This window comes from Anastrepha obliqua, chromosome 3 (genome assembly GCF_027943255.1).
Source record: "Anastrepha obliqua isolate idAnaObli1 chromosome 3, idAnaObli1_1.0, whole genome shotgun sequence".
NCBI lineage: Eukaryota > Metazoa > Arthropoda > Insecta > Diptera > Tephritidae > Anastrepha > Anastrepha obliqua.
In genome coordinates, this window is record NC_072894.1 from 9,001,034 (window position 1) to 9,028,895 (window position 27,862).

General features: G+C 35.9%; 1 protein-coding gene across 3 annotated transcripts in view; it reads left to right on the plus strand.

Annotated features, from left to right (window-relative positions):
- Window positions 1–25,343, plus strand: part of LOC129241478 (pneumococcal serine-rich repeat protein-like) — a 143,429-nt gene extending 118,086 nt beyond the window's left edge. For all 3 annotated transcript variants that reach the window (XM_054877819.1, XM_054877820.1, XM_054877821.1), the window contains 3 exons: window positions 5,098–5,660; window positions 13,173–13,313; window positions 23,134–25,343. In XM_054877819.1, coding sequence (XP_054733794.1) covers window positions 5,098–5,660; window positions 13,173–13,313; window positions 23,134–25,136 — 2,707 coding nt within the window. In that variant the 3' untranslated portion in view covers window positions 25,137–25,343. The remainder of the gene's footprint in view (window positions 1–5,097; window positions 5,661–13,172; window positions 13,314–23,133) is intronic.
- Window positions 25,344–27,862: the final 2,519 nt, after the last annotated feature.

Consider the following 27,862-nt stretch of genomic DNA (forward strand, 5'->3'; position numbering starts at 1 on the left):
TTAAAATATATAATTAAATATGTAGCACAAAATTAAATGATGAATTTTTCTACGAATTCAACGATATTGATTGTGTGCCGTTTTAAAATAATACAGCAGCTTGGAAAAAATTGCTTAATATTTTTCGAAAAAAGTCATTTAGTGGATCATATGAATATAATTAGTGAAGAAAAATAGTAATCTGTGTGTGTATGTACTACTTTGCCTCATTTTAAAACGAAGTAATTAACAATTTCAACAGAGAAGCAAACAAACAAAAAAAAATGTTTAATGGTTTTCGGTTTTGAGTGGAATTAGTGAAACGGTTGTCTTATCTTTTATTTTTATTTGTTTTTCATTTATTATTTTTACATTTCATTATTTTTTTATTTTTTATTTTTGCACTTTTATATTTATTCTTCCTTTTTTAATTTTAAATTTTTTCATTTTATTTATTCATTCCCACTTTTCTTATTCATTTATTTTTCATTTTATTTTATTTTGTTTGTTTTTAATTTTTTATTTTGTTTTTATAAAAAAATTATTTTTATTTTATTTAGGCCCATTAGAAGAACAGTCTTATTTTTTATTTGGTTTTTTTAAATTTAATTTTTAATTTAATTCTTTATTTTTTTAAATTTAAAACTTTATTTTTCACTTTTTTTTCTTTTTTCACATTTTTCTATTTTTATTTTTATCTTTTTTATATTTACTTTTTCTTTATTCATTCTAATTTTTTTCATTTTATTTATTTAATTTTTTTTCGACCTTTTCTTATTTATTTATTTTTCATTTTATTATATAATATTTATATATATATTTTTTATTATTTTATCCATTTTTTCATTTTTTACGTTTCATAAATTTTTTAGTTTTTCTCCTTTTTTAGTTTTATTTATTATATTAATTTTTAATTTTTTCATTTTATTTATTTTACTTAATTTTTCCAAATTTTCTTATTTATTTGTTTTTCATTTTATTATATTTTATTTACATTTAATTTTTTATTTTTTCTTCCTTTTTTTATTTTAATTTTTTATATTTATTTTTCCTTTCTTTAATTTTTTATTTTATTTATTTTTTCCAACTTTTCTTATTTATTTATTTTTCATTTTATTATATATTTTTTATTATTATATTTTTCATTTTTTATTTCATTTTTGTTTATTTTTTTTATTTAACTTTTTTTTCATTTATGCCCATTAGTGGAACGATTGTCTAATTTTTTATTGTATTTTTGTTTGTTTTCCTTTTTTAATTTTTATTATTTCTTTACTTAATTCTCCATTTTTTACATTTCACTATTTTTTTTTAATTTTTCTAATTTTTTATTTTTTTTTTAATATTTATTTTGCCTTTTTTTAATTTTTCCATTTTTCATTTTATTTATTTTTTATTCGAAGTAAATTTAAATTCGAAGTTTGTAGTGAAGTTTAACTAAAGTAAAGTGAAGTAAAATTAATTAAGCCTATGGAAATAAAGAACAGCTGCGTTACCAGCCTTAAAACTATTATAGTTAAATATTAAGTGGAGTTTCACTTCAGTCTTCCAAATTTTCCGAACAACCAAACTTATCTTTGTAATGCAGTTGATAAAAAAATTTTAAAAAATAATTGGCGCGTACACTTCTGTTAGGTGTTTGGCCGAGCTCCTCCTCCTATTTGTGGTGTGCGTTTTGATGTTGTTCCACAAATGGAGGGACCTACAGTTTTAAGCCGACTCCGAAAGGCAGATATTTTTATGAGGAGCTTTTTCATGGCAGAAATGCACTCGGGGCTTCCTCCATTGCCTGTCGAGGGGCGACCGCTATTAGAAAATATTTTTTTATTTTGCTGTTTCAGGCACAGAGTTTCGAACCTACACATTTTCGAATAGTAGTCACGCACCAACCGCCGCCAGTTGATGAAACGAAAAGAGTTAAGTCTTCAAAGAAATAATCGCCAAGATATTTGGCACGGCTTAATTAAAGTGCAGGCCATTCAGAGACCGACTCAATTTCTTCTTCATCTCCTCAACTCCAGCAGAAGTCATTGTGAAGTACACCCTCTCCACTGGCTAGGGCGCCAATAGTATAGTTGGCCGTTGATTTGTTGAATCCCACCAGATATTTTGTCCTTTTAAGATGCAGTTTTGGCCGGAGCGCTTTGGAGACCCTGCAGATAGCAGTCAGATCGCACCTTCTATTAGTTTCCGCAATTACGCTGAAATAAATCGCAGAGTTTAGTTCATTTAGAGGAATGCTCATATCTTCTACCACTCGCTGAAAGTCAAGCGCAGAGCCTTTCCTTGCAGACTCATCCGCTCTTTCACTTTCTTCCATCCCAGAGTTGCAGGGGCCGCAACAGAGTGTAGTGTTGTGTTGTTGGATAAGCGAGAGTGAGCTCCTGCATTCTTCAACACATCTTGAATTAATATACGGTGAGGCCAGTGCCTTGACCTTCGATAGTAGGGTAGATCAAAATGACACTGAAACTTGAAGTAAATAATATTCGATGCAGCCAAAAACTATTTTGCTTTTCAGCATACGCTCTTTTTTAACGTGTTACATTTTAGCCAAGGTTTCTTCAAGGTTTTGATATCCTCCAAATGATATGATTCCACAAAGCTCTAAAATATGTGCCAGTTACATCGATGACCTCTTCATTTTCGCTATTTGAACATTGGAAATAGTCACAAAAGCTTATCTGTAGGATACTAGGTTGTTGAATAAGTTTTGCGATTCGATAAGAAAGCACAATCGTATGGTTTGAAATGCACTTTATTATTCAGTGTAGTCTCCCTGAGCATCAATACATTTGTTCCAACGAGATTCCAATTTGTGAATTTCTTCCCTGAAGTGAGAATCTGGAAGGGCTGCAAAATACGTTTCCACAGCTGTTATGACCTCATCATTTGATGAAAAACGCTTTCCACGCGTGAATTTTTTAGGTTTGTAAACAGGTGGTTGTTGTTAGGGGCCAAATTTGGTGAATACGGTGGATGCTGCTGTAATGCATGGACTTTCGCTTTAGACTTTTAGCTATTGTCAAAATGCCCTTATGACTGGTTGCATTGTCTTGATGAAAACCCTTTTTTGTTTTGTTTTGCGAACTGGTTCTAATTTCACGAATTTTTTCATTCATTTGGTCGAAGGTTACAATAATATTCAGAATTTATGATTTTACCAGTTTGCTTGTGATCCACAAACAAAATTCCTTTCGCATCCCAAAAAAAACCGATGAAAACACCTTTTTAGCCGATTTCTGGGCACGAACTCGTTCCGGAGTCGAAGAGCCAGGTTCAAACCACTCTTTATCCTTCTGTTTTGATTTGGGCTCATGGACCCGAGTCTCATCCGAAGTGTTGAATCGACGCACAAAATCCACTTTAACCTTTCGAAACCCTCTAAATGTTGCTGAGTCGGTGCTGAGTCGCATTCGAATGTGTTTTTGTTCCATTTTCAGCGAATATGGGACCCATCGTGCACACAGCTTTCTGAAACCCAATATTTCAGCCGAAAAAATTTCTTGCTTTTGTCCAATGAGATGCCTAGGGCTCCTACTAAATCTCTTTCAGTCAATTGAGGTTTTTTCAATACGATTTCCTGCATTTTTTTTTACGATTTCTGGTGTGGTTGCTGTTGGTGTTGTTTGGAGGTCCTTAGCGTGCATCGTCTTCAAGGCTTGTACGACCACATGCAAATTCAGCAACCCATCTTTCTGCAGTAATTGATGGCGAAAAGTCCTTATACACTTTCAACACTCGTTCATAAATTTCCGTTGCTTTTAAACCTTCCAAAAATAAAAATTTTATCGCTTGATTTTTTTTTTTTTCATTGTAAAAAATACTTGAAACGTCGGTACTAAGTGGCTTGAAATCAAAGAATGAATTGATGAATTGAAGAGTGTCCCAACATAACAAAAAAAAAAATTTGGCTAGTAGTCACACACTCTCTTATCGAACCGCACAACTTATCGGACAACCTGATATACCAAATATCAGCTGTCAGCTGTCAAATTGACTGCCGCTAGTAACGGTGTGACTAGTTCGAAAAGCAAAGCTGTTGGAAAAATTAGCTGAATTTGTGTCGTCAAAGAATAACACAAATTATTGATGAAACTCTTTTGTTTTATTTCACTTGAAACGCTCATATTTATCAAAAGAAATATGAGCGCCACAGCCTTTCACTAGAATACGCCATTCTTTGACATTTGCCCACTTCCAAAAAAGTATCTTTTTCAAACCTCTAATTGGGTGTACACTTTTTGGTTAGCTTGATTTACTTTATTTTCCGCTTTTTTAATATTTCGCCAATTCTTTTTTTTTATTTTATTTTTGGCACGTTCCACAAGTGTTTATATGTATGTGTGTATTCAATCCGAAGCGTTTTCCATTGCAAAATGTGAACGACGCCCGAACAAAAACTTTGAAAGTGTGAAAAATTTCAATTGGTTCAAGCAAAGTACAATAACAAACTTATTGATTCAATACAAGTGCCCGTACACATCTATCTAATCGCGGTGGTGCAACGTTAATTACGTTAAATTCCAACAGTGCAAAGTTTCTCGACCAGCTGCTGGTTTTGCTTGACCAACGACCAAGCGCGCAGAATAAATTGGAAGTGCTGCTCATTTAAAATAAATTGAAATTTTTTCTCAGCAACTTATCGTCATAAGTGTTAGTTAATGCCTTTGTCAATAGTTGAATATCTGCCATAAGCTATTGGAGTGTGAAAAATTATTTATTGAGCCACAGTAATCTAAACAGATAAAGCGAATTAAATTTATTTGCTACATTCTTTTTTTTTTGTTGTTTTTTGTGTATTGTGTTTTTCATTTTTGTCTATTGCCAATAAAATTGTTGTGTGTTCAATAGCAAATAATAAAAGAAATAAAAATCAAGTGATAAATATTTGCCAATTATTATATTTAGAGCCTGAGCCGCATATATCGAATCGATCAATGTGCAGTGTATTTTGAGCCGAAAATTCATTTCTATGTTTTATTTTCTTTGTAAATATCGCATTATACCCACCCAATCAAACTCTTAGTGCACCAAAATCTTAAAACTTCTCTAAACAACAATTGAACAAACAAAAAACAAAACTTACGTGAAATTTATACTTCCTCAATCCCGCAGCTTTAAAGCCACCGCATCACCGCTCGACATCTCCGCCACATCTGCTTTTAAGCCGACCAAATCGCTAGACGCGGGCCTCAATTACACCGCATTTGCGCATTCGAACGCCGCCTCCAACGCATCGCTGGGCAGCAGCTACACGCTTACACGCTGTTCAACACAATCGTTGCACGGTCAGAATCATTTTGACGCGGCGGGAACTTCTTCCGTTGGCTCGCCACCTCTACGCGCCGTAATTGGTCGTCTCAATTCGCTAAGTGACAGTTACAACAATAGCGGCAGCGAGCAATTGACCCATTCGGTGGGTAGCGATAGTGAGCGTATCTTCGAAATGTCTGGCATTGAGGAGAATGCCGCCGCCGCCAGCACTCTTAACGAGAAGAGTGAGGTAGGTGTTGGTGTTGGCGGTACTGGGCTGGCCCGTAAAAATAGCGTACGCGCTCGTGCTAATATGTTCCAGCAGTTGCAGGAGAAGACCAAAAGCGAAGAAGCAGCGACAGCAGAGTCGTTGGCGTCAACTGCAACGACGTTCAATCGTGAGGAACAAACTTCACCACGACGAGGTAAGTAAAATTTCGCTAAAAATACATTTACATGTTTTTATTTAGTGAAACACACACTCATACGTACGTACATATGTATATGTATGTGTACATTAGGGCGGATCGAATTGTATGGCATGATTTTTTTCCGACATCTTTCCTCAGAGTTTCGGATTCTAAGGAAAAAGTGCGTTAGAGCATAGCTTTAAAGGCCATTTCGAGGCCCTACAATTTTAAAAGAGGTCTTGAATTAATAAGAATAAAAAGCGACAGTTATGGATATGAAGTTAGAAAGTAGAAAAAAGACAAGTCTAAGCTAAAACTAAAAATTATCCATAATGAGAATAATTATAAATACGCTATTAATAGTAAAAAAATTATTTATTAGGAAAAAATTTAAATAATAGAGTTTGAAAATGTAAAATTTATTTTCGGTTTTTCACAAGTTTTGGTTTGATTCGTTTTGATTCGAAAAAAAATTACATACATCCACTTTTCGAATTACAGCAGAGAAGTAAAGGTCAAAATAAATATTTCCATCACTCAAAGCAATGTTTTTAGTAAAAAAGTTATTCAAAAACAAAATTGATGATTAAATTTGCGCCACCTTCTAAGCCGTACTTGAGCAATATCAAAATCCATTTCGCCGGAGTTAGGTTCCTTTCGTGATGTAATAATTCATAGAATACAATCTTACGCACCCACTTTGAACAGAGCTTTCTCATGCCATATAAAGCTAACACATTCTTTTGATATCTTTACAATGTCAGTTAACTCACGCAACTTCACTTATCGATCATTCAAACGATTTTGTAGATTTTTTTGATGTGTTCTGGTGTTATCGCCTCATTTGGATGTCCACTGCGTGGTCCATCATCGATGTCTCTACGACGACGTTTGAAGTCAGCAAACCTTCGTTTTATTGTTGTTTCAGATGGGGGGGAGTCCCCATAACACTTTGTTACTTCGTTTGAATGTTACTTTTCCAACCTGAAGCAGTGTAAAATTAAAACACGAACTTCTTTTTGATCCTTTGTTTTGAAAATAACAAAAGTAGCGTCACTCTTAGCACAATAACTCATCAATTAATGAATAAAATATCATGAAATTTTAACAGCTGTCTCTTTAAGGTTAGTACTAACTAAAAAAGAGTTGAATGCAATAAAACTAGTGCCATCCATGTGTTGAGCCCGGGACTTTTCAGCCCATTTATTATATGTGAACAATGGTATAATTTAAATGCCCATCATGAGCACGTCAGCTGGTAAAATCCGCCAAACAGTCAATTCATGGATGCCTAATTGTTGAGAATGTTGAGATATGGATGTTGAACGTTGTTCAGCAACACTTTGCGCTACAGCAGCAATAGTCTCCACAAAACGTGCAGTTCTTCATCTGCTAGTCGGTTTTCCACCCTCGAGAGAACCAGTTTATTTAAATGTTTTAACCAACCTTTGGATTGTCGACTCATGCGGACGATTATTGCCACAAAAAACAAGAATCCTTGGGATATGTATGTTGTTCTTGAAGATCGACCATTTTCATAATAAGATTCAATAAGTTTAACGCGTTGTCCTAACGTAAAAATCGTTGCACATCTGTCTACTTGACAAATGGCAAAGATGAAATAAAAAAAGGAACCGTCTGGGAATTATTTGTTTATTTTTATTTATTTAAGTCAAATATAAAACCATGGGCTTTTTTAGAATAATTGACCTTAAAAATAGCCTGCTAGATAAAAGATTCCACAGTAAATATAAAAATATTGCTAATAGTAAAGAAGTCGAAGTTGAAGAAAAGATAAAAAATAGTACAGGGTAGGCCATTTAAAGCGGGCCCATCTGGCAACCCTATAACTTTTGACAGGAACGTCAGATCGACTAATGACATAGCGCGTTGGAAGCGTCAGTCCAAGACAATTTTTACCATGGAGCAGTACACTCCAAAAGAACGCGCTGAAATAATTCAGCTTTACATCCAAAATAACTTCTCAATTGTGAAAACTCAACGTGCGTTAAAAAAAAAAAATAAAGTTAAAAGTGCGCCATCCAAAAGCACTTTACAGCGTTTATACGCAAAATTTATTAACCACGGTAGTCTCAGCAATACCAGCCACGCATCCAGACAACGTACACGACGTTCTGCTGAAAATATCGAGGCTGTACGAGCCAGTGTTGAGGAGGCTCCGCGAACATCGAGTTATCGTCGTTCTCAGGAATTAGGCATCGCCAGAACAACACTCAGGCGCATAATTCGCATCGATTTGAAAATGTTTCCGTACAAAATTCAAATGGCACAAAAATTAAACCCGGCTGATTACCCGAAAGGTTGATTTCGAAAAATGGTGATTTTCCGTGGCCACCGAGATCACCAGATTTGACGCCACCGGACTTTTATTTGTGGGGTTATCTGAAATCCAAGGTATACATCAACAAGCCAAGGACTCTAACTCAACTTAAAAACAATATCCGACGCGAAATCGCCGCCATACCGGCCGAAATATTGGCCAAAACGATGGAAAACGCCGAAAAAAGGACACATTTGGCCATCAAGGCCAGAGGCAAACATTTGAAGGATATCATTTTCAAAAACTAGCTGGAACAAATCTCCTTGAATCAAAATAAATGATTTTTCATATCAACACAAAAAAAAATGTTTTTTTCAATGTTTTTTTTTCAGAAACAAATGGGCCCGCTTTAAATGGCCTACCCTGTAGTAGTAATAATTGGAATTTATTGGAAATCAATTGAAATAATGAGAAATCAATTGAGTACATTCAGCAAGGTAATAAAACAATTTATGTTTGAAGCGCAAGTTCTCTTTTATACAGTCTGTGTGAGAAAAAAGGAATCGTGATTATTCATGAAGTATAAAAGATATATACTTAAAATTTCTTTTGCATGAAAGTATGTCCAAAAGTACGAGTCGCGATTAGTTAATAAGCCGTGTAGCCTTCATCGTTGTCGAGTATAGCCTGGCATCTCCGCTGATTCCACATCACAACAATTTTTTTTTTATTTTTAAATTAATTTTAATTTAATTTGTAAGATAATTTCGGCCTTTTCGAATGCGTGCAAAAAAATGCCGCCTCGAAATGCTTCGCGTACTTCTCACTCATTTCTGTTTGGTTGCGTTTACGGGAAATTTTCGAACGACACTAACTTGAGTTAGGACAGGCCCTTTGTAGCCTTGAGTGTGACTATTAGCAGCAAAAAGCAGAACGAAATATATCGAAAAACCGGTTCTTTTCTTCTGACACAGACTGTATATTTAATATTTCGGTCTAAGTTTTGCCAAAGATGGACCGAGAGCACAAAGTATTGAAAAAGCATTGGAATTATTCTCAATTGACATCTAGGCGTCACTTTTGAAAGAGAATTTACAATAATTTGCTTTATAGCGCCAGCTTGGGGCTCTTTAAATTAAAAGAAATTCTTAGTCTTGCCAGTAATATTCGTTCTCTAAAACTGGAGGACATTTACAGATTTGCCAAAGAATCTGGAAAATTCTCACACGACTAACTATCTCTATCTCTGTCTCTATTCTTTCCTATCTTTTTCTCTGATACTTTTCTCCTTCCCTCCTTGACTATCTACCGTCTTTCCAGAGCTTTAAATACAACGGGCTTTTTAGCCTGATTGTTTTAGGAGTCACCAAATCTCCTCGTTCTCCTTGGCTCCACCTTTTCAAATTTTAATTTTTCAATAAGTCTTGCCATGAATTCTGGGACAAATTTCTGCTTTTATTCGAATGCATTGCCTACTCATAAATATAAGTAGATATCAGCACTAAATTTTTTGTACCGAAAAATCCGTACTACAAATTTGTATTAAAAAAGTAACATTCATAATACTTTAGTTCATATTAATCTTCATATTAACTTTGTACTAACTACAGATATCTTCTTTTACGATTTGGCTTGGTCGAAATTGACTTTAGCCTACTACTCGACTCTACTGCATTTTTTTTCTTCTTACATTGTAATTCTATGTAGAGCCCGCATCTGCTAGGAACGATTTCGAAAATCATCATTCCACAAAAATTAGCGCGCCCTAATGTGAATACATGCAATACCGAAGATTTGGAAAATGTAAATTCGTCAAATTGCAACAAAGTAGGTAATAAGTCAGCGATATGTACAATGGAAATCGCGCAGCTGCAATTTCTTTTTAGTAAAATTTTACAATACATCTAAAAAACATCATTAAGTAGCACCTACGCATTACTTCCAAAATTTAAAAATACTCTTTGGCAATCCTTTGTATAGTCACGCCATTTATTCGCCTTACAAAAATGCATTTTCTTCGCCTAAGTTTTAAGTTATAAACGAAGTAACTCAGTTTAGTTAGTATTTGAATCGAAAAATAAAGATAGCAACTTTTATAGCGGCGGCAACGTATATTCGCAGATACAACAAAAACAATTTTCCAAAGTATACTAACCAGGGATATCTATGAAACAACAAGGGAAGGCTTGTTCAAGGCTTCCGTTCAAAATATAGTGAAATTTGTTCGTACAACGAAAAGACCTCAATTATCCATTGGTACTTATTTTATTCTCTTCAGAGTAGCCTCGATGGTAGTAACCAATACGAGGGGGTTTCAATAAGTGCTCGTGTTAGAAATGAAGACACCATTTTTTTTTCAAAGAAATTTATATTTTTCAACATAGTTCCCGTACTTCTCCCAACGCTCCGGCCGGCCCTACAAAAAATAGGATTTGTCGAAATCTCCACAATACGTCTCTGTCTCGGCGATGACTTCCTCGTTTGAACTAAATTTTTTTTTTCTCGCGAGCCATTCCTTCATGTTAGGGAACAAGACAAAGTCGCAAGGAACCAGATCGGGTAAATATGGGGCGTGCGGCAGCAATTCACACAGTTTGGCGGCGACAGCTCCGGATGATGAACTGGTGCGTTATCGTGGTGAATAGCACCTTCGTTTTCGTCAAATGCGGTCGTGTCTCCTTCATTTTTTTGTGAAGGCGGTTGAATAACTCACTGTAGTATTATCCAGTGATCCTTCTTCCTTTTTCTAAAAAATCCATGAGGATGACGCCATGCGCATTGCAAAAAGTCTAACCTTTCCGGTCGATGAGTCTGTCTTCGCCTTTCGCCTTCCAGATTAACCGGGAGAAAACCATTGTTTTGATTGCTGCTTAGTTTCTGGTGTGTAATGATGAGTCCAGGTCTCATCAACGGTAAAAAATCGACGCAAAAATTCCTTCGGATTTCGCTTGCATTGCTCCAAATACTGCTTCGAAGTTAACAGCCTTGTTGTCCACCGTGAGCAATCACCGCACCCATCGAGCCGACAATTCTTTCATCGCCAACTTATCATGTAAAATATTAATTGTCGTTCCGGTCGACACACCTATGACCTCTGTTACTTCACGCACTTTCGTTCGTCGATCCGTGAGAATCAAGTCGTGGACATTTTGAATGGTTTCCTCGGTAACCACGTCTGCCGACGTCCTGGTTGCTCCTCATCAAAAACGGATGCTTGTCTACGTTTAAAATTGTTGAACCAATCTGGGATCTAACTGTGGTCATAAATGGTGAAGCGTCCCCATAGACAGCATTCAACTTTGCTTTTATCTCCTCGTATTTTCCCCCATTCAAAAACAAAAAGCGAATTACCGAACGAAAAGCGAATTATTTCTTATTCTTAGCGAAAATCACGAAACACGTCCCACTCGAATAGCTGCCAAATCCAAACTAACCTATCAATCAGTCTGAAACTTGTTTCGTCGTCGTTTGATAGATGGCAGCATACGATGCTAACACCAACTTCCTTCAGGAACGGTCTCTGTTATCAAAAACAGATACTTATTGAACAGCCCTCGCACAATTGTACGATTTGTAAGCGTTGTTGAGGCGTAAGTCTTTCCATGATGAAATGTCAATGAATACTGAAAAAAATTATGTATTTACTTTGACAGTAGTCACGCGTGATCTGTCAACATAATCTTATTGGAAAAAGTACCTACAATCCGATCACTCTTTATACTCGTATATACAGAAGTGCAGAGAGTAATGCCGTACTCGCAAGGACAGATTCGCGGATTACACAATCGATGGCCTCTAATTCTACTGGGATGTAGTATACATAGATATATGTACATAGATATGCGCTTGTTTCAAAAACTTGGTTTCTAATTGGCTTTGGCCAATCAATATAGCCGTAAGATTTTTGAATTTTTCAAGTAAAAATTTCTTCTTCATGAAATTCAAATCTTGAAGAGTTAGCAAATATGTAAGAAAGTACTCGTACAAACCTACATACATATGTGCCTCGTCTGTACATTTTTTTCACAATAAGTAAATTTTCTCACCCTTCATTTATGGACTCCGCCTGCCAGCACCTCAAACTTGTATTGCCTTCATTAAAAGCTTCCAAAAGCCATTGTTTGCTTTTGTGTGTATTAGTGTGCGTACATATGTACATATGTACGTATGCAGGGAACAAGTTGTAATTTGGAATAGCACAATATTGTGCACCTAACTGCTAATTTATGACCCACAATAATGAGCCAGATATAAATTCTGACGCAATTCAGTACACTACGTACTTACATCTGTATGCATATATGTATGTATGTATATATGTATATGTATTCGTATGTATGTAGATATGTACGAGTATAAAAGTATATATGATTTGAGTATTTTGAAAAAAAAATAAAAATAAAAAATTCTATGAAAGCTGGCGAAAACCGGCGAAACTTGACGCAACTACAACAGGTTCTAAAGTGTATTAATATCTTTGTGGACAGCGACATACAAATCTACATTTGAGTGTAGTTTTCAAAAAATGGTAGAAATTGTGACAGTCAGCAACTGGGATACCACTACAGCAAGTAAATGTCTGCCAATCATACACCAAATCCAAGTACATAGGCGCAAAAAGTCTAACTATTGTGCGGCAACATTACGCAAGCAACGACAATTGTGGGCAATAAAATCCGGGCATGAAATAACTACAGTTTGTGCTGCATTTTTTTGAAATTTGAAAGGTCAAGCCAAGAAGCAACGAGAGATTTAGTAACTCCTAAATCGTAGTTTGAAAGCACGAAATTCGACATTTTTGGGAGCGACAAAAATTCATTGTTGTATGAAACGTTACAAACAATGTACTGAATATTGTTGATAGATGACAGACGAAAAAAACAAGACATTTGGGAAGGTTTAAAATTACTCCTAGCGACATCTATGAACTAATAGCTGAGAGGCTCACTTCATACGAATATACCTGGTATATATATAAAAACGCTACGAACTTTTTCCCCAACCTCATATAATGATATTTCTCCACAACTGGGCCTAGAGTTGTATGCCGTCTCTGAATAGTTGATGTTTTTTTTTTGGTTATTAGGAACTTTTTCATAGCAGAAATACACACGGCGGTTTGTCATTGCCTGCTGAGGGGCAGGCTATTATTATTATTACAAATTCTGTATATAAATTACGTTTTGAAACTGCATTTTTGTTATTTCCCAGCGCTTAACTATTGTTGTTTTTGCATTGTTTTCCAGCACCACGTCAGCCTTCGCCCACACCTACCATGTTTGCTACACCACCAATACTGAGCAGCAGCATAGCCAGCGCCGCCAACGCGAGCTGCAGCGAAGAGCATAAAACTCCGCAAGTTCCAGCGCGAACAGAAGAGGAAATCGGTGAGTGTTGCTCGAGAAAATTCGCAATGCGGCGCAAAAAAAAACGCGTCCATTTTTCATATCCTCTTCATAAGCACCAAAAACCCAAAACCCATTACCGCACAGCAACCCTTCTCCAATATTTCCATCAATTCCAACGTCATCATCATCGTCCACGTTTTGACGCTTTGAATGCAGATTTTGTTGTTCGTTTATGTTCGATTTTAACTCATTGCATTATTCGTCAACTAAATTCCAAACTGAAATGTCAATAAGCCAATGTTTTTGTTCTTGTTTTTTTTTTTGTTTGAAAAGAAAAAATTATTACATGATTATGCGGCAATATAAGTATTTAGGTAAAATAAGAATTAATAATTTTTAATTAACTGAACGGAATGCAAATTGATTTTTTTTTTGTTTTTAATTGGCTCAATATATTTTGGCATTACCTTTTTATCGAATAACCCGGCACGTTGTTGTTGTTGCGCATGCTATGCATATATTTGTTGTTGTTGTTGTGTTTTTTTTTTTAACAAATATTTACTACTATCTACGATTACTACTAAAAATAAGTACCACCTACTGCATACTACTACTATTACTTACTCGCATTTCTGTTATTTAAGCAATAATGCTTTCATTTCGCACGGGCACACATAACTGCAGCAAAAACAATGTACGTTTCTACATATTTGGTTTTTATTTTATTTTTCTCCTCTCATTTCTGGGTTTGTTATTATTAACTCATAAATTAACCACGCCACAGCCCACAGCCACTGTGGCAGACGAAAGGCGCGTGCCATCGGCGATTATATAAGCAAAATATGCAACACATCTATGGTTTGTGTGTGTGTGTGTGCGTGTAAGTGTTTGCATGTTTATGTTTGTGGGTTTTAAATTTAACCAAACTGCCGGTTGTCGGTTGCTAATAACTTGCAAAAATGAGAATTGGAAAACTGCAATACAAATTTTATGCAAACTTTTTGTATTTGCCCGATTCGTTTATTGTTTTTCAATTGTAATTATTTTTTTATAACGCTTCCGTCTTATTTTAAGCGAATCAATTTCTTGTTACGTGCACACAAATGGTGCAAAGCAAATTTTCGTAGCTTTGATTCAACTTTGGTTGCTTTGGTTATATTTTAGTTTATAATTAGTTTTTTTTTTATTTCTCATAAAGACTTGCTCTAACATTTATACAAAAATTGAGTTTGTTTAGAGGAATACATATATTTACGGTGGAGCGAGTCCGGATGGTCTGGCCGCAATCAGACCGTTAACCGGCTCTCAGCGATTTTTAAAGAAGAAACAGCTGATTTGTCAATGCGCATAGAGTACTGAAGGTGGCGCCATTAAAAACCAGCTACTTTACTCTGACGTTTTTTGTTTTTGTTTGGTATGCGGAGGTGGAGTTTTCTAAAGATACATACAGTTTGTCAAGAATATCTTTGCATAGTGAAGAAAAATTTTAAATTTTAGGTTTGATCGACAAACAACAAATAAAAAAGCAAACAAAAAAATTATACACACATTCCATTACTGTACTTGTCTACGACCATTAGGCGCACACACCTTACAAAAACAACAACAAAAAAAGATGTTTACGCTATTTAAATAGTGTCAAAAAAATCTTTGCATAACTGATGAAAAGAACAAAAAACGCAGTTATTTTCCGCGAATTTCATTCATTTGGGTTTTTTTGCAAATGGTATGGAATGCGAAAAGGGGTAAGAAATTATTTAATTATAAGTTTAGTTGTCTTCAGTGCTACAAGTGATCTCAGATTTGAATAAAAAAATGCCAGGAAAACGAATTTCAAAAATTATTATTCAATGAGTGTATTTCAATCACTACAAAGGGAAATCAGTCAGAGAAATCGCCAATATGTTCTCCCTCAAGATTAGAACTGTATATAATATCGAAAATGAAGGAAGACTCGAGTTGAAAGGATCTATAGGCAGACCAAAAAAAGTGACGCAGCGAATTGAACGTAAAATTATTAAAACTATTTATAATAGCCCGCAAATCAGTACAAGAGGAATAGCTCTCGAAGTGGAAAAAGACTTTGGGTTAAGAGCTTCTCATGAAACTGTTTGAAAAGTGTTGCAAAAACACAAACATTCTGCAAGAGTGGCTAGGAAAAAACCCCTGTTATCAGCACAAAACGTTGATAAAAGATTGCGATTTGCCACCGAGCACATATCACTTCCCACAGAGTACTGGGATAACGTTATTTTCTCAGATGAGACGAAAATGATGTTCTACTACCATGATGGACCCCAGAGTTTGGCGCACTCACAGCACTACAAAACAAAAATATTATCCCTACCGTAAAGTTTGAAAAACTGTCAGTAATGGTTTGCGGTTGTATATCAACAATGGGAGTCGTGGAAATTTTGGACGAAATAAGGACCAAGGAAGTATATCTTGATATTTTAAAAAACGAATTGACTTCCAGTATGAGAAAATTCGCCTTTGTTGACCCGGAAAATTTGAACAAATTTAAATACGAATACTATCAAGAAAATGATCCCAAACATAAATCTTATTTGTACAGGTCCTGGTTACTCTACAACTGCACCAAAGTTATTGATACTCCCGCCCAAAGTCCCGACATTAACCCAATCGAAAATTTGTCGGTTCATTTAAAAAGAAAAGTAGGAAATTGATCGCCAACTAATAAAACTGAGTTAATAAGACTCATCAGAGCAGAGTGAGAAGAGTGGAAAAAATACCGTTGGAATATGATATTCCGCATCTAATTAAATCAATGACTCGATTTACACGAGGAGACATCTGGAAGAGAGACACTGGAAATTCTCTTTTGAAGTTTCATTCGCGTTCACACGGGCAAAAATGTTTCCGCGACATTTTGACATTTAACACTTTAGCATCGTCTAGTTCGGATGTATTCTACCACGCGCTTACATGTAAAGCAGAGAGCGTTCGACAACAGTTTCTTAAATATATGAATGAAAAATGCAAACTGGTTAAATAATAAATAATTTGTTGTTTTTTTATTGAAATAAATTTATAAATTCTTATACTTGAATAAAAAAAATTAAATTAAAAATACTTCATATGTAAATAATTAACTTAAAATTAACTTGAGTAACTAGAAATGCGAGGAAAATTAGAATTCAACATAAACATGCCCCATAATATATTTTAAATTATACCTACTTTACTAGTAAAAATAATCGTGCATTTCCCAAGCAGTGTTCGGGTGGTTGTCATCTTTGTTATCTTCCGTTTGCTTGAAAACGAACACATAACTCAGAACCTTCTCCCACAAAAGAAGAAAACGAATGAAGCAACTATCAAAAATTGGAAAGATTGGAAATACGAATAAGAAGAGCAAAGCGTGTCGCCGAGTACGGGAGACAAAATCCCTTCTCTCTTCCCCGACCGTCCTTCGCCCCCGAACAAAATGTTTCCCTTCCAGATGTCTCCTCGTGTAAATCGGGTCAATGCGAAGTCGTCTTCAAGCGGTAATTGATGCCCAAGGCGGACATACAAAATATTAACCCCAAAAGACTGCATTTTTTGTTGTTTTCATCAGTTGTGCAAAGATTTTTTTGACACTTTTTAAATAGAGTAAACATCTTTTTTTCTTGTTGTTTTTGTTATGTGTGTGTTTATTTAATAACTGTTGGCGCCTAATAGTCGTAGACAAATACAGTAATGGAATGTTTGTATAAATTTTTTGCTTACTTTTTCATTTGTCGTTGAAATTCTCGATCAAACCTAAAATTGTAAATTTTTCTTCTCTATGCAAAGATATTCTTGACAAACTGTATGATCCGACTCATACGTATGCCCGATTCACATGTGCGATATTCCCCGGCTCTTTTTGTACTAAGTTTCGTAGTGCCTGCGGATTAAACCACCCCATCGCCTCGTCAGCAAGAAGTTAACGTTTCCATGTGTTCTCCGTATCCATTTCTGTATGTCAGGGATCATAGAGAAAGTGGTTATTCCCTTCCCACTATCGTTCCATTTGGTCTGCCAATTTTGCAGAGCGATATTATCGATCCTCTGTAGGGCGTCCCTCAGTGAGGCTTTCTTAGCAGATATCCACGCGTTTTTTGCATGTTGGTATTTTCGTTTCATGTATTTTACATTTGTATATCGAGGGGGATTCTGTCTACTATTACCCATGCTGCTTCGTCAGATATGGTCCTGGAGCGTCTAATGATTCTGGCATTGCATAAACTGTGCAGCCGTTAAGCCTGTCTCAAGTAGCTGGAATAACTCACTACGTCGCCCCACACACAGGATCGAGTTGCAGACGCTTGCTTACAATGCTCTCATTTGTTGTCTTGGTCCACCCACATCACCACGCCTGCTAAGACACCCTCCTGTTGCACTTTTGCCCCGGTCTTAACCCCTTTTTTCGCAGAAATGAAGCGATGTAACGCCTTTACAAGACGCTGTAAATTTCAAATATGCCCGTAAAGATTAGGAATAGTTTTAAAAAATGTTTGTATTATCGAACTATTTTCTTATGAGTCTTATGAGTCTTTAAGGTTAAGTGCCTGACAGTATCTGTACTTCACGTCCAATGAAGTGAATTTCAATGCACTGACCAGAAAATTTCAATGAATTTCTAGCAGAAGTGAATAACAAAACCTAGCCGATTGTGAAGGGTTTTTATTTGTATCGACGTTTTTTAAGAGCTTGACAGCATGAAATGATACAAACAGATACTTTTTTGCATTTTTTTTTTATTAATTTCAATATTTTTTTTTTCCTTGTTCACTCCTATCGAGAGCATAGAGCCTCGACAAGACTCTTCTATCGTACACGGTTCTGTGCTGTTGTTTTCGCACCGTCCCATGAGATGTCAGCATCTGTTCGTTCGCGCAGCGTCGACTTTCTCTAAGTGATTTCTGGTCGGCCGTGGCCTCTGCTCACTTGCGAGTTCCAGTCCAGTGTCATCCTCGTGATGCTATCTGGTGATTTTCTCAATGTGTGATCTACGCCACTTTTTGCGTTTGATTTGCCTGCGGATGTGTTCCTCGTTCGTTAATCTCCACAGTGCGTCGTTACTGATGGTTGTTTGACCAGAATATTCTGCAGATGATGCGGAGGCATTTGCTGACGAAAGATTGTAGCCTCTCTGTGATGGTGTTTCAATATAATATCCGGCAGATGTTCGCCGAGACTACGAGTTATATGGTCCGCTCCATCAGTCCGATTTTTCACTACTTTTCCCAATAAATCTGGCCGTGTGGCGGCAATGGAGTCTTGAATATTGTAATAAACCGATTTCGAAGCGGGGTGTATGGCAAGTTGCGCTGCCTTGTTGGAACCAAATGTCCTCGATGTTAAGTTGATTCATTTTTGGAAGCAAAAATTCAGTCAGCATGATTCTATAGCGCACGCCATTCACCGGAACGGTGTGTTCTGGCCTTCCACACGATTCATTATGGCTTGCCAAACCTTATATGTATATAAGTAACTGGCGCGTACACCCTTTTTGGGTGTTTGGCCGAGCTCCTCCTCCTATTTGTGGTGTGCGTCTTGATGTTGTTCCAAAAATGGAGGGACCTACAGTTTCAAGCCGACTCCGAACAGCAGATATTTTTTATGAGGAACTTTTCATGGAAGAAATACACTCGGATGTTTGCCATTGCCTGCCGAAGGGCGACCGCTATTACCGCCCTTGTCAAGCCTTACTGAATAGCAATGCCAACACAATTTGCCATTGTCAGCTGTCCAATCACAGTTATCGATGTCGATAATTTTCAACCAGCTAAAAAAACACCCTATCATATTATATTTCTTTGAAATTTTTAATATTTTGCATTCTCAAAAGTCAATTAGCTTTGAAGTTTTGATAGTAGTATTTTTTCATTTGTGTTTTAATATGTGTGAATTTTTGTTTTTTCCAAAATTTTAATTTGAAATATTTGGTTTTGCCATTTCTAAGTCTTATTTGGCTAAATACGGAATTGTGGCCATTCAACCAGCAATAAAATTTGATTCTTAAAAAAACAAAACCAAATCGAGAAAATTGATAAAAATTTTAGTGATTGTAGCTCAGTTTCTCATCGACATCAGCTGCGAATCAACTACGTAGGATATCGTGTCAGTGTGCATATGTGTGTGTGTAAGTTTAAGTGAAACGTAGAAAACAAAGAATGCAAACCAAAGCGATAAGCTAAAGAGCAGTAAAACTGCGGCGTAAAAGGCGAATAGGCCAATTGAAAGCGTTGAGGGCGATTTTCTTTTTATGCTGGTTTGCGATAAGCTTGGAAGTGTTTATCGTATTCCGTGGTGACGCCTACGTGTCGGTATTATGAGATTGCAATATGCACTTCCTCTAGTCGTTTTTCCTTCTCTACATATCACTGTATGTGTGGACATACAGTGAAGGACTTAAATCGGCAGACAGCAGCATATTTTCTTATTTCCCAGGAGGTACACAATAATTGAAAAAATTTGTTGATGTATAATAGTTTTTTTTTTTTTGGAATTCACATTTACATATCGCACCCTAAATACAAAAGGGTCACAACTCAAAATGAGCAGAAGCTCAAATATGAACGAGAGGTTATCAATAAAACGGTCCGCGGATGACATATGGCAAAAATAATTTTTTTGTTTTTTTTTAGGACTGTTATAAGCTTACATGGTAAATTTCAGTGTGATATGTCCTATAGTTTGTTTTCTGTGCAACTGTAAACAAGTCAAGCTCGAGTGTGGAAAATTTTGAGCTGTGCCCCTTTTGTATTTAGGGTGCGATATGTATTCGTAATTTTATAAAAATTAATCTGAAATAGCTTTATAACAAAAACAAAATTAACTAAACAACAAAAGAGCGGTATCCACATACAGTTCAATTCAAGGCGATTATATTAAAAGTGATGTTGGTAAATCAGCTGATTTGTTTTTTTTTTTATGTTCTTTCACCGTGTCCATGTGGCTGTCAGCACAGAATAAAATAAGGCGAATTAAGTTTTTGTTTTCTACTTTTCCAATACTTTGCCGTGACAGTCAAACGTAGAAAACATTGTTGTTGGTCTAGTGCCACCACCTTTAATAAATGCGCCTTGGTTCAATTAGCTTAAAAAAAACAAATTTATTCATTTTAAAACTGGGTTTTTTAAATGCTTTTCTGATTTAGTAGATCCGCCACCGTTAACAATCACAACTTGAAGGCGTCGTGCCATTGATCCAACTATAAGTAGTTGTGTAAGCTGTTCGCGCGTTATTTGGTTCCATACCTCCATCTACTCTTTCTAGCGACCTCGCCTCATTTACTATACTTTGTCGACTTTTTCTGTCTAACAGGCTATATCGGATTTACATCCGGACTTTTTGGTGGTGCATTTAGTTGTCTGGGTGCGTAATATAAGAGCCATTCTTTGACACTTAGCGCAGTATGCTTAGGAGCCAACCTTGTCCAAGGTCCAAGCATTCTACTGGCCTCAAATGTTGTTCCACTTTGTTTTTTTTTTTATTTATATTAATCCAAAGTACCTTCAACAAAGGTCAGCTTTCCAACGCCAAATGCAGCTATAGCGGCCCAAACCATTACGCTACCACCGCCGTGCTTGACCGTAGATCTAAAATTTTTCATTTCCATATCCGCATTTCTTCTACTCCATATTTTAGCCCGACCATCGCTTACAAATACATCGAACAGCGATTCGTCAGTAAATAAAAAACTTTAGACCAGAAATCCATTCCCTTCTCAATATGTGCCCATGGATACTTAAGCGAAAGGTGACGTCTTTTTCCCGAAATCAAAGGCATTTTACGTGGTGACCTGCTGATACATCTCCTATTATTAAGATATATTTTAATAATTCTTGGATGAACACTTTTTCCCGATGTCTCGACGATATGTTGGGCCAATGTCGCAGCACGAAGTCTCGGACCTTTTGTCGACTCTTCCTAAAATAGAGTTTACATCTCTTCTGGACAGCTTCTTTGGACGGCCTATTCTCCTTTTATTTTCATATGATTTCGTTTCTTCGTAATTTTTAACAATCGTTTGTACCGTTGCTGGACTTAAATTGGCTATTTTTGCTATTTCGCCGTAAGACTTATTTTCTTTTCCGTGCTTAACAGCAATTTCCTTAAATCAGAAAATATTTCTTCGGGCTCATTATTTTATCCACTTGGTCCCTGGATGACAAACCACGAAATAAACGACGATGATTTATCAACTGAAATTTTCGAATAACGGCATTTACAGCTACTTTTTTAATGCTTGTTTTGCTTGAGTGAACCGAATCAGACTTGGAGACTTTGTATGTAGACTTTTGTCATAGCGCTTTATTGTTGTTTTGTTAATTTTCTTGTTATAAAGCAAGCGAAATAATTAAATTTTTTTACGAATGAAGGCTCTCGCCTCATTTGTAAAGATGTTTTTTGGGTGTTTCTTTAAAAGCGTGTAAACCAGAAACAAAAAAGAGTGTAAAACAGAAAAAGATTTTTTATTTGTGTTTTCAGTATTTAATTTCTTTGATGCAATGTTAAAAAATAAAAATGTTTTTCGCCCATATGAGGTTTGCTTAAAAAGTTGTCTGACTTCAAAAAATAGTCTTCCAAAACAATGGTATGCCGCTGGCAACACAGATTTCGGGACTCACAGGCGTCTGAAATCAAAAAGACAAAAAGTTTCTGGTTCACAGTATGAATGTCGTGATCGTGTGAACTACGAACTTAAAAAAAAAATTGACAAAATGGCGGATGTTCAAATATGAAAAACCGTTTTTTGACTTTTTTTACTTTAAAGGTCCGAAAAAAATATTTTTAATATTAAAAAATGTTAATTTTTATTATATAAAAATATTTTAATATTACAAAATTTTTATTATATAAAAATATTAAAAATATTTTTTTCCGAATGACTGTAGTTCACACGATTACGACATCAATGCTACGTAATTTGAATTATATTTCATCAGAATCGGTTCAATAGAACCGGCTGAATCTGTGTGCATTGTTTGAAGGCTGAGTACTTTTTTAACGAAACTCGTATGGCTAAAAACAAAATTTTTATTTTTTAACAATGGATCAAAATATAAAATACTCAAAACAGAAATAAATAATGTTTTTTTCGTTTCCGTTTTACGCGCCTTTAAAGAAACATCCAAAAAAAACCACTTTCAAATGAGGCGTGGGCCTTCATATGAATTCTGAAAAAAATGAAAAAAAAACTTCATCAATCTTTTTTTAAATTATTGTATACTTCCTTGGAAATAAGGAAATTTGCTGCTGTATGTAGACTTAAGTCCTTCACTGTATGTACATTTTTTTTTGTTGTTTTTCGATAAAACACAGCCAGTGGGAATTGGTGTGTCTGAAAATTGTTTGTCAGTATTAGTTGTGTTTGCTACGTGAAAACGAAAGCATCGACGTGTGGAGGATTATCGATTATCTCAGAACAAACATTTTTAAAGAAAGTGAATTAAAAGTAAAACAAGACAAATGAATTTTTAAATTTGTTAAAATTTTATGAAACAATTTTTCTGGTGTGCAAAACTTTGCATAATTTTTTAGAATAGTTAATTTTTGAGAGAACTCCCTCTAGGCTGAATTTAACGCAACTATAAAGTCACGAATTGCACAACAACAACAACAATAATTGCTAAGCTAATATTTACTCGTACACGAATAGTTACCGTGCAGCAATCATGCATACGAAAGTAGCAACGACAACAATAGCAACAACAACAAAACCCTGCAATCCGCTCAAAACTACTAAACCACGTAGGTAGCAATTGTAGTACACTTGCCACCGCAATCCTTTAAACTCTAATCGATTTTTGTTTTATCTTTCACGACAAATATTCTTCACATTTCATCGCTTGTGCACGCATAGAGCCCACATCGCTGCCGGTATCCGAGCGGTTACGTTTTTTCGCCAATCTCACCGAGGCGGCAAACCGCAGCTTGTCCAGCTCATACACGCGCAGCCCATCGCAGCGCCACCTGACCGCCGACCGTTGTGGCAGCGCCAACTCTTACAACCACATCCACTCGATTACCAATACGCCACGTAGCAGCTACAATGGTGGCGGCAGCACCACCACCAGCAGCGCCAGCGTCACGCCCACACCCATGGACTGCTATTCACCACCGCTGTCTGAGCCACAACTCATTTCGATTAACGAAATCGATTCCGCTTTACAGATGGAGCACAATTTTGACGAGACCGCACCCAGCCCACTGCCATCCGAGCCAGTGCCGAACGCCACCACGCACGAAACATCAGCATTTATCAAGTTGTCCAAGTCAAGCTCACACACGTCGCTTTCATCGGTGGTGGCGCAACGTTTGGCACTGTCCGTGCCAGTTCCTGTCGTTGGGCCATCTGCGTTGACGCCTGTTGCACGCCGCATCAAGATGAAAACCATCGGTAAGCTGCACTTGCCGCAGACGTTCCTCAACAATGATCACAATAGCAGTCAGAGCAGCAGCAACAACAACAACAACATCAGCAACAATTCCATTGGTAACGTTTACAGTGACACTTGCGATAGCGAATGCAGTAGCATCGAGGCGGTCAGCAAGCCTCCAGCTGCGCCGCTAAAAAAAATCGGCAAAATCAAATCACCATTTATTGAGAATTGTCTGCAGATGGAGCAGAAGCACCATCAGCTCAACTCGAAGTACATGAAGTATGATCACAAGTCGACGCCACACAATGCCCTCGCCGCGCTAGAGAATAATGTAGCCAACAGCGGCGGCGGTGAGCGCGATATGAACTCGTTGCCGCAGCGCAAGCCGTTGCAGAATGGCAATGCCAGTTTGCCACCGCAGCGTGTGGACAGCAATGAGGACAGCAATACAGACTCGGGCAAAGAAAACAACTACGGCGGCATCAAAGCCGTGCCACTATTGACAATTTCGCCAACAGCCTCACTGATTGCGCTGACGGAACAGTCGCATTCGCCCGTAGTGGAGATGCGTAAGAAGTTTACGCGCATAATGAACGGTTCATCGTTGTCGACGGTGTCACAGCGTCTTAGCGCGCACGCCAACCACACTGACAACGGTAGTGTTAATGGTAAGGGTAACGGCAACGGTAACAGTAGTGGCGTCAGCAGCGCACCAACAACCCCACGTAATTCGATGATCGACGAGAAATATGCCAAATACTTTGGACTCACATCCAACAACAGCCACAGCCAGAATTGTACAACTACGACAACTAATAAAACCAGCACTTGCAAAGAGAGCTCGGAACGCGCGCGAACGCAACACAGCGCAAATAATGCGCGTCTGCAGTTTGCTGGCGAAAAAACTGCTGGTCCGCGTCACGCGCCCAACTACCCACCACCACCACCACCACCACTAGATTTCTACCACACAACGAATGGTGAAACACATTGCCCCAGCAAAGCGAAGGGCGAACTGATCGTGGCGATGGAAACCAGCAGCGGCTATGACGTGCACTTAACGCCATTCGAGGCGATAAATCACAATGTGCGCAGCAATTCGAATACACCCTACTACACGCCGCCTACAACAATGCCGGTGCCAATGACCGGCAATACTTTAACCGCATATAACACGGCGGTACATCCAACACCCAGCGGCATAGCCAACGTGCCTCAAAGGCGGCGCGACATCGCTAAACGGCAGCGCGCCAACACAACTAATGTCACCTTCACGCCCACTTCTAGTCAGGTGCCAAGTCCACACGCCAATTTCGGTACGCCGAGTGCGGGACGTACACGTACGTTGCGCACGCGCGCGCTAACGTTAACACATGGGATGCCGCTGCCTGAGGTGAAGCGCTTCGAGGACATTGTGGTGACAAAAGAAGATTTTCAATTGGCGTCAAAGGAGTTTGAGCGTATATTTTTGGGTATTATATGAGAGCGTTGAGATGCTACATTAAGAATGTTGTTGCACTGGTGCGCGCGTCACAAGCGAATAAAGGCGAATTTGGAAAGAAACGAGGCACAGCGTTGCCGATAAATGGGAAATATGTTGCTTGCCAGAAGAGAATAAAATTTAAAATTTATAATATACTGTTAAATTATCATTAAAATCAAAATTAAATAATTTTGAAAAATTCGAAAAGTAAGCAAAAGTCCGTAAATCATAAAGCCAATAGCAAAGAAAGTAAAAACAAAAACGAAAAAGAAAAAGCAAAAGCAAAATATGAATTTCGCAAATTATGATATGAGGAATTTGGTAGGGCAAGAGGTTTCGTTTACAAGGCTGATGGCACATGAGGGGCATTCTTAATTCAATTTTGTATTGGCTGTTGAATACTGGACAAATTATGTTTATGTAAAAAGGCGCTGCATTACATTTGGAATATTTTTTTTGTTTTCTTTTTTGTTTTTTTTTTGTGTTTTTTTTTTTACTGGGCTTTGGCCACTTAGATTTTCTATATTTCTTTGATTTAGTTGATTTAGGAATTCAATTTTTGGCACATGTGCTTATGTATGTAGGTAAACAGCCCACATTGAATAGGTAGTAGAAGAGTAGTGGCAGTAAAGTAAAAACCAACAAGAACCAAGTATTGTTTTTTTTTTGTTTTTGCCTTTTTCGTCCCTATAATGTCAAAATCTATCAACAAAGAGCGACAGTTTAGAGTAATTTCAACCAAATTTGACAATTTAAAGACGAAATAAGAAAATTAAAAATTAAAAAAAAATAAAAATAAAAATATAAAAAAAGGCTAAGAAAAAATTTAAGAAATTTTTTTTTTAATTAAGAATAATTTTTTTTCTGTTTTTCTCATAGTTTTTTCTTTTTCATATATTATTTTTTTCTTATATTTATTTTTAGAAAAAAAAAACAATTGGATTTTTTTTATGAATAATTTTTTTTTTTATTAAAACATTTTTTTTTTAACTAAGAAAAAAAAATAAATATAAGAAAAAATGAAAAAATAATAATATATGAAAAAGGGGGAAAATAATAGGTCTATGAATAAGTTCGTGCGGTTTTTTTTCGAAATTTGAATTTCGGATCATTCCCATGGCTTTTAAACGTTTGGAAATGGTTGATTGATCAACTCCCAAAGTTTTTGCAACCTCTTCTTGCGTTTGAGCCGGATCTTGATCGAGCAATTCCTCCAATTCGGTATCCATGAACTTTGGCGGCGCGGCCAAAATCACCACTTTTAAAGCGTGCAGACCACTTCTGGCACGTTCGCTCAGCTAGAGCATGCTCACCATAAACTTCCACCAAGATACGATGACTTTCGGCTGCTTTTTTCTTCATATTAAAAAATTCCCCGCAAAAACTCATTATTTGGCACGAAATTCGACATTTTCAAGTGTGGTAAAAATATTGTTGTTTACGCTTCAAATAAAAAACTTATACTGACGTTTGTGCCTTACGACAGTAGCTCTCCAATGAATGTTTGGAAATGTGGATCGATGGAATAATAATCAAGTTACGCCATCTGTTGTAAAACCGCACGAACTTATCCATAATTATAAGAAAAAAAAAAATATATGAAAAAACGAAAAACTATATATTATTTTTTTCCTTTTTCCTAAAATTTTTTTTTTGTTTTTCTTATATTTTTTCCTTTTCTCATATATATATTTTTTTCTTATATTTATTTTTAGAAAAAAAAAACAAATTAGAATTTTTTTTAATTAATATTTTTTTTTTTAATTAAGGAAACAAATTTTTTTAAACAAAAATTTAGAAGAAATATAAAAACAAATAAGTTGCTTTACCGATACTACTGCTGTTGTTGCCGATACTGTCTGTACAAGGTGCTTTGTGTATAATTTGAATTTTTCTTATATAATTTTTTTCTGTTTTTCTTATGGTTTTTCCTTTTTTTATGTATTATTTTTTTATATTTATTTTTAGAAAAAAAAACAAATTGGAATTAAAAAAATTTTTTTTTAATTAAGAATTTTTTTTTCAATTAAGAAAAGAAATAAAAAACAAAAATTCAGAAAAAATATAAAAAATTAGCTGCTTTACCGATACTACTGCTGTTGTTGCCGTTACTATCTGGTGCTTTGTGTATAATTGGAAATTTTCTTATATTATTTTTTTCCTTTTTTCTTTATATATCATTTTTCTTCTGTTTTTCTTATAGTTTTTCGTTTTTTCATATATTATTTTTTTTTTCTTATATTTCCCCCTTTTTCATATATTATTATTTTTTCATTTTTGCTTATGTTGGTTTTTCGCCCTTTTATATTATTTATTTATTTTTTTCTTATATTATTTTTTCCCCTTTTTCCTTATATCATTTTTTTCTGTTTTTCTTTTTTTCTTATATTTTCCCCTCTTTTTCATATATTATTTTTTTCATTTTTTCTTATATTATTTTTTTACTTCTTTTCATATATAATTTTATTTTTCCCCGCTTTTTTCTTTTATATTACTATTTTTCTTCTTATATTATTATTTTTTTCTTATAAAATTTTTTTTCTTTTTTTTCTTCAAACACTTTTCTTATTTTCGTTGATTGCGTGCAAATGTTTCGTCATTTTTTAACATAAATAATAGGTGTGCATTTTATTCATATCGAGTAAAAGACAAATCACTTGCCACAAGCAAGTTCATATTATACATACATACATAAGTACTAAATGCGTATATGCAAAATATATATA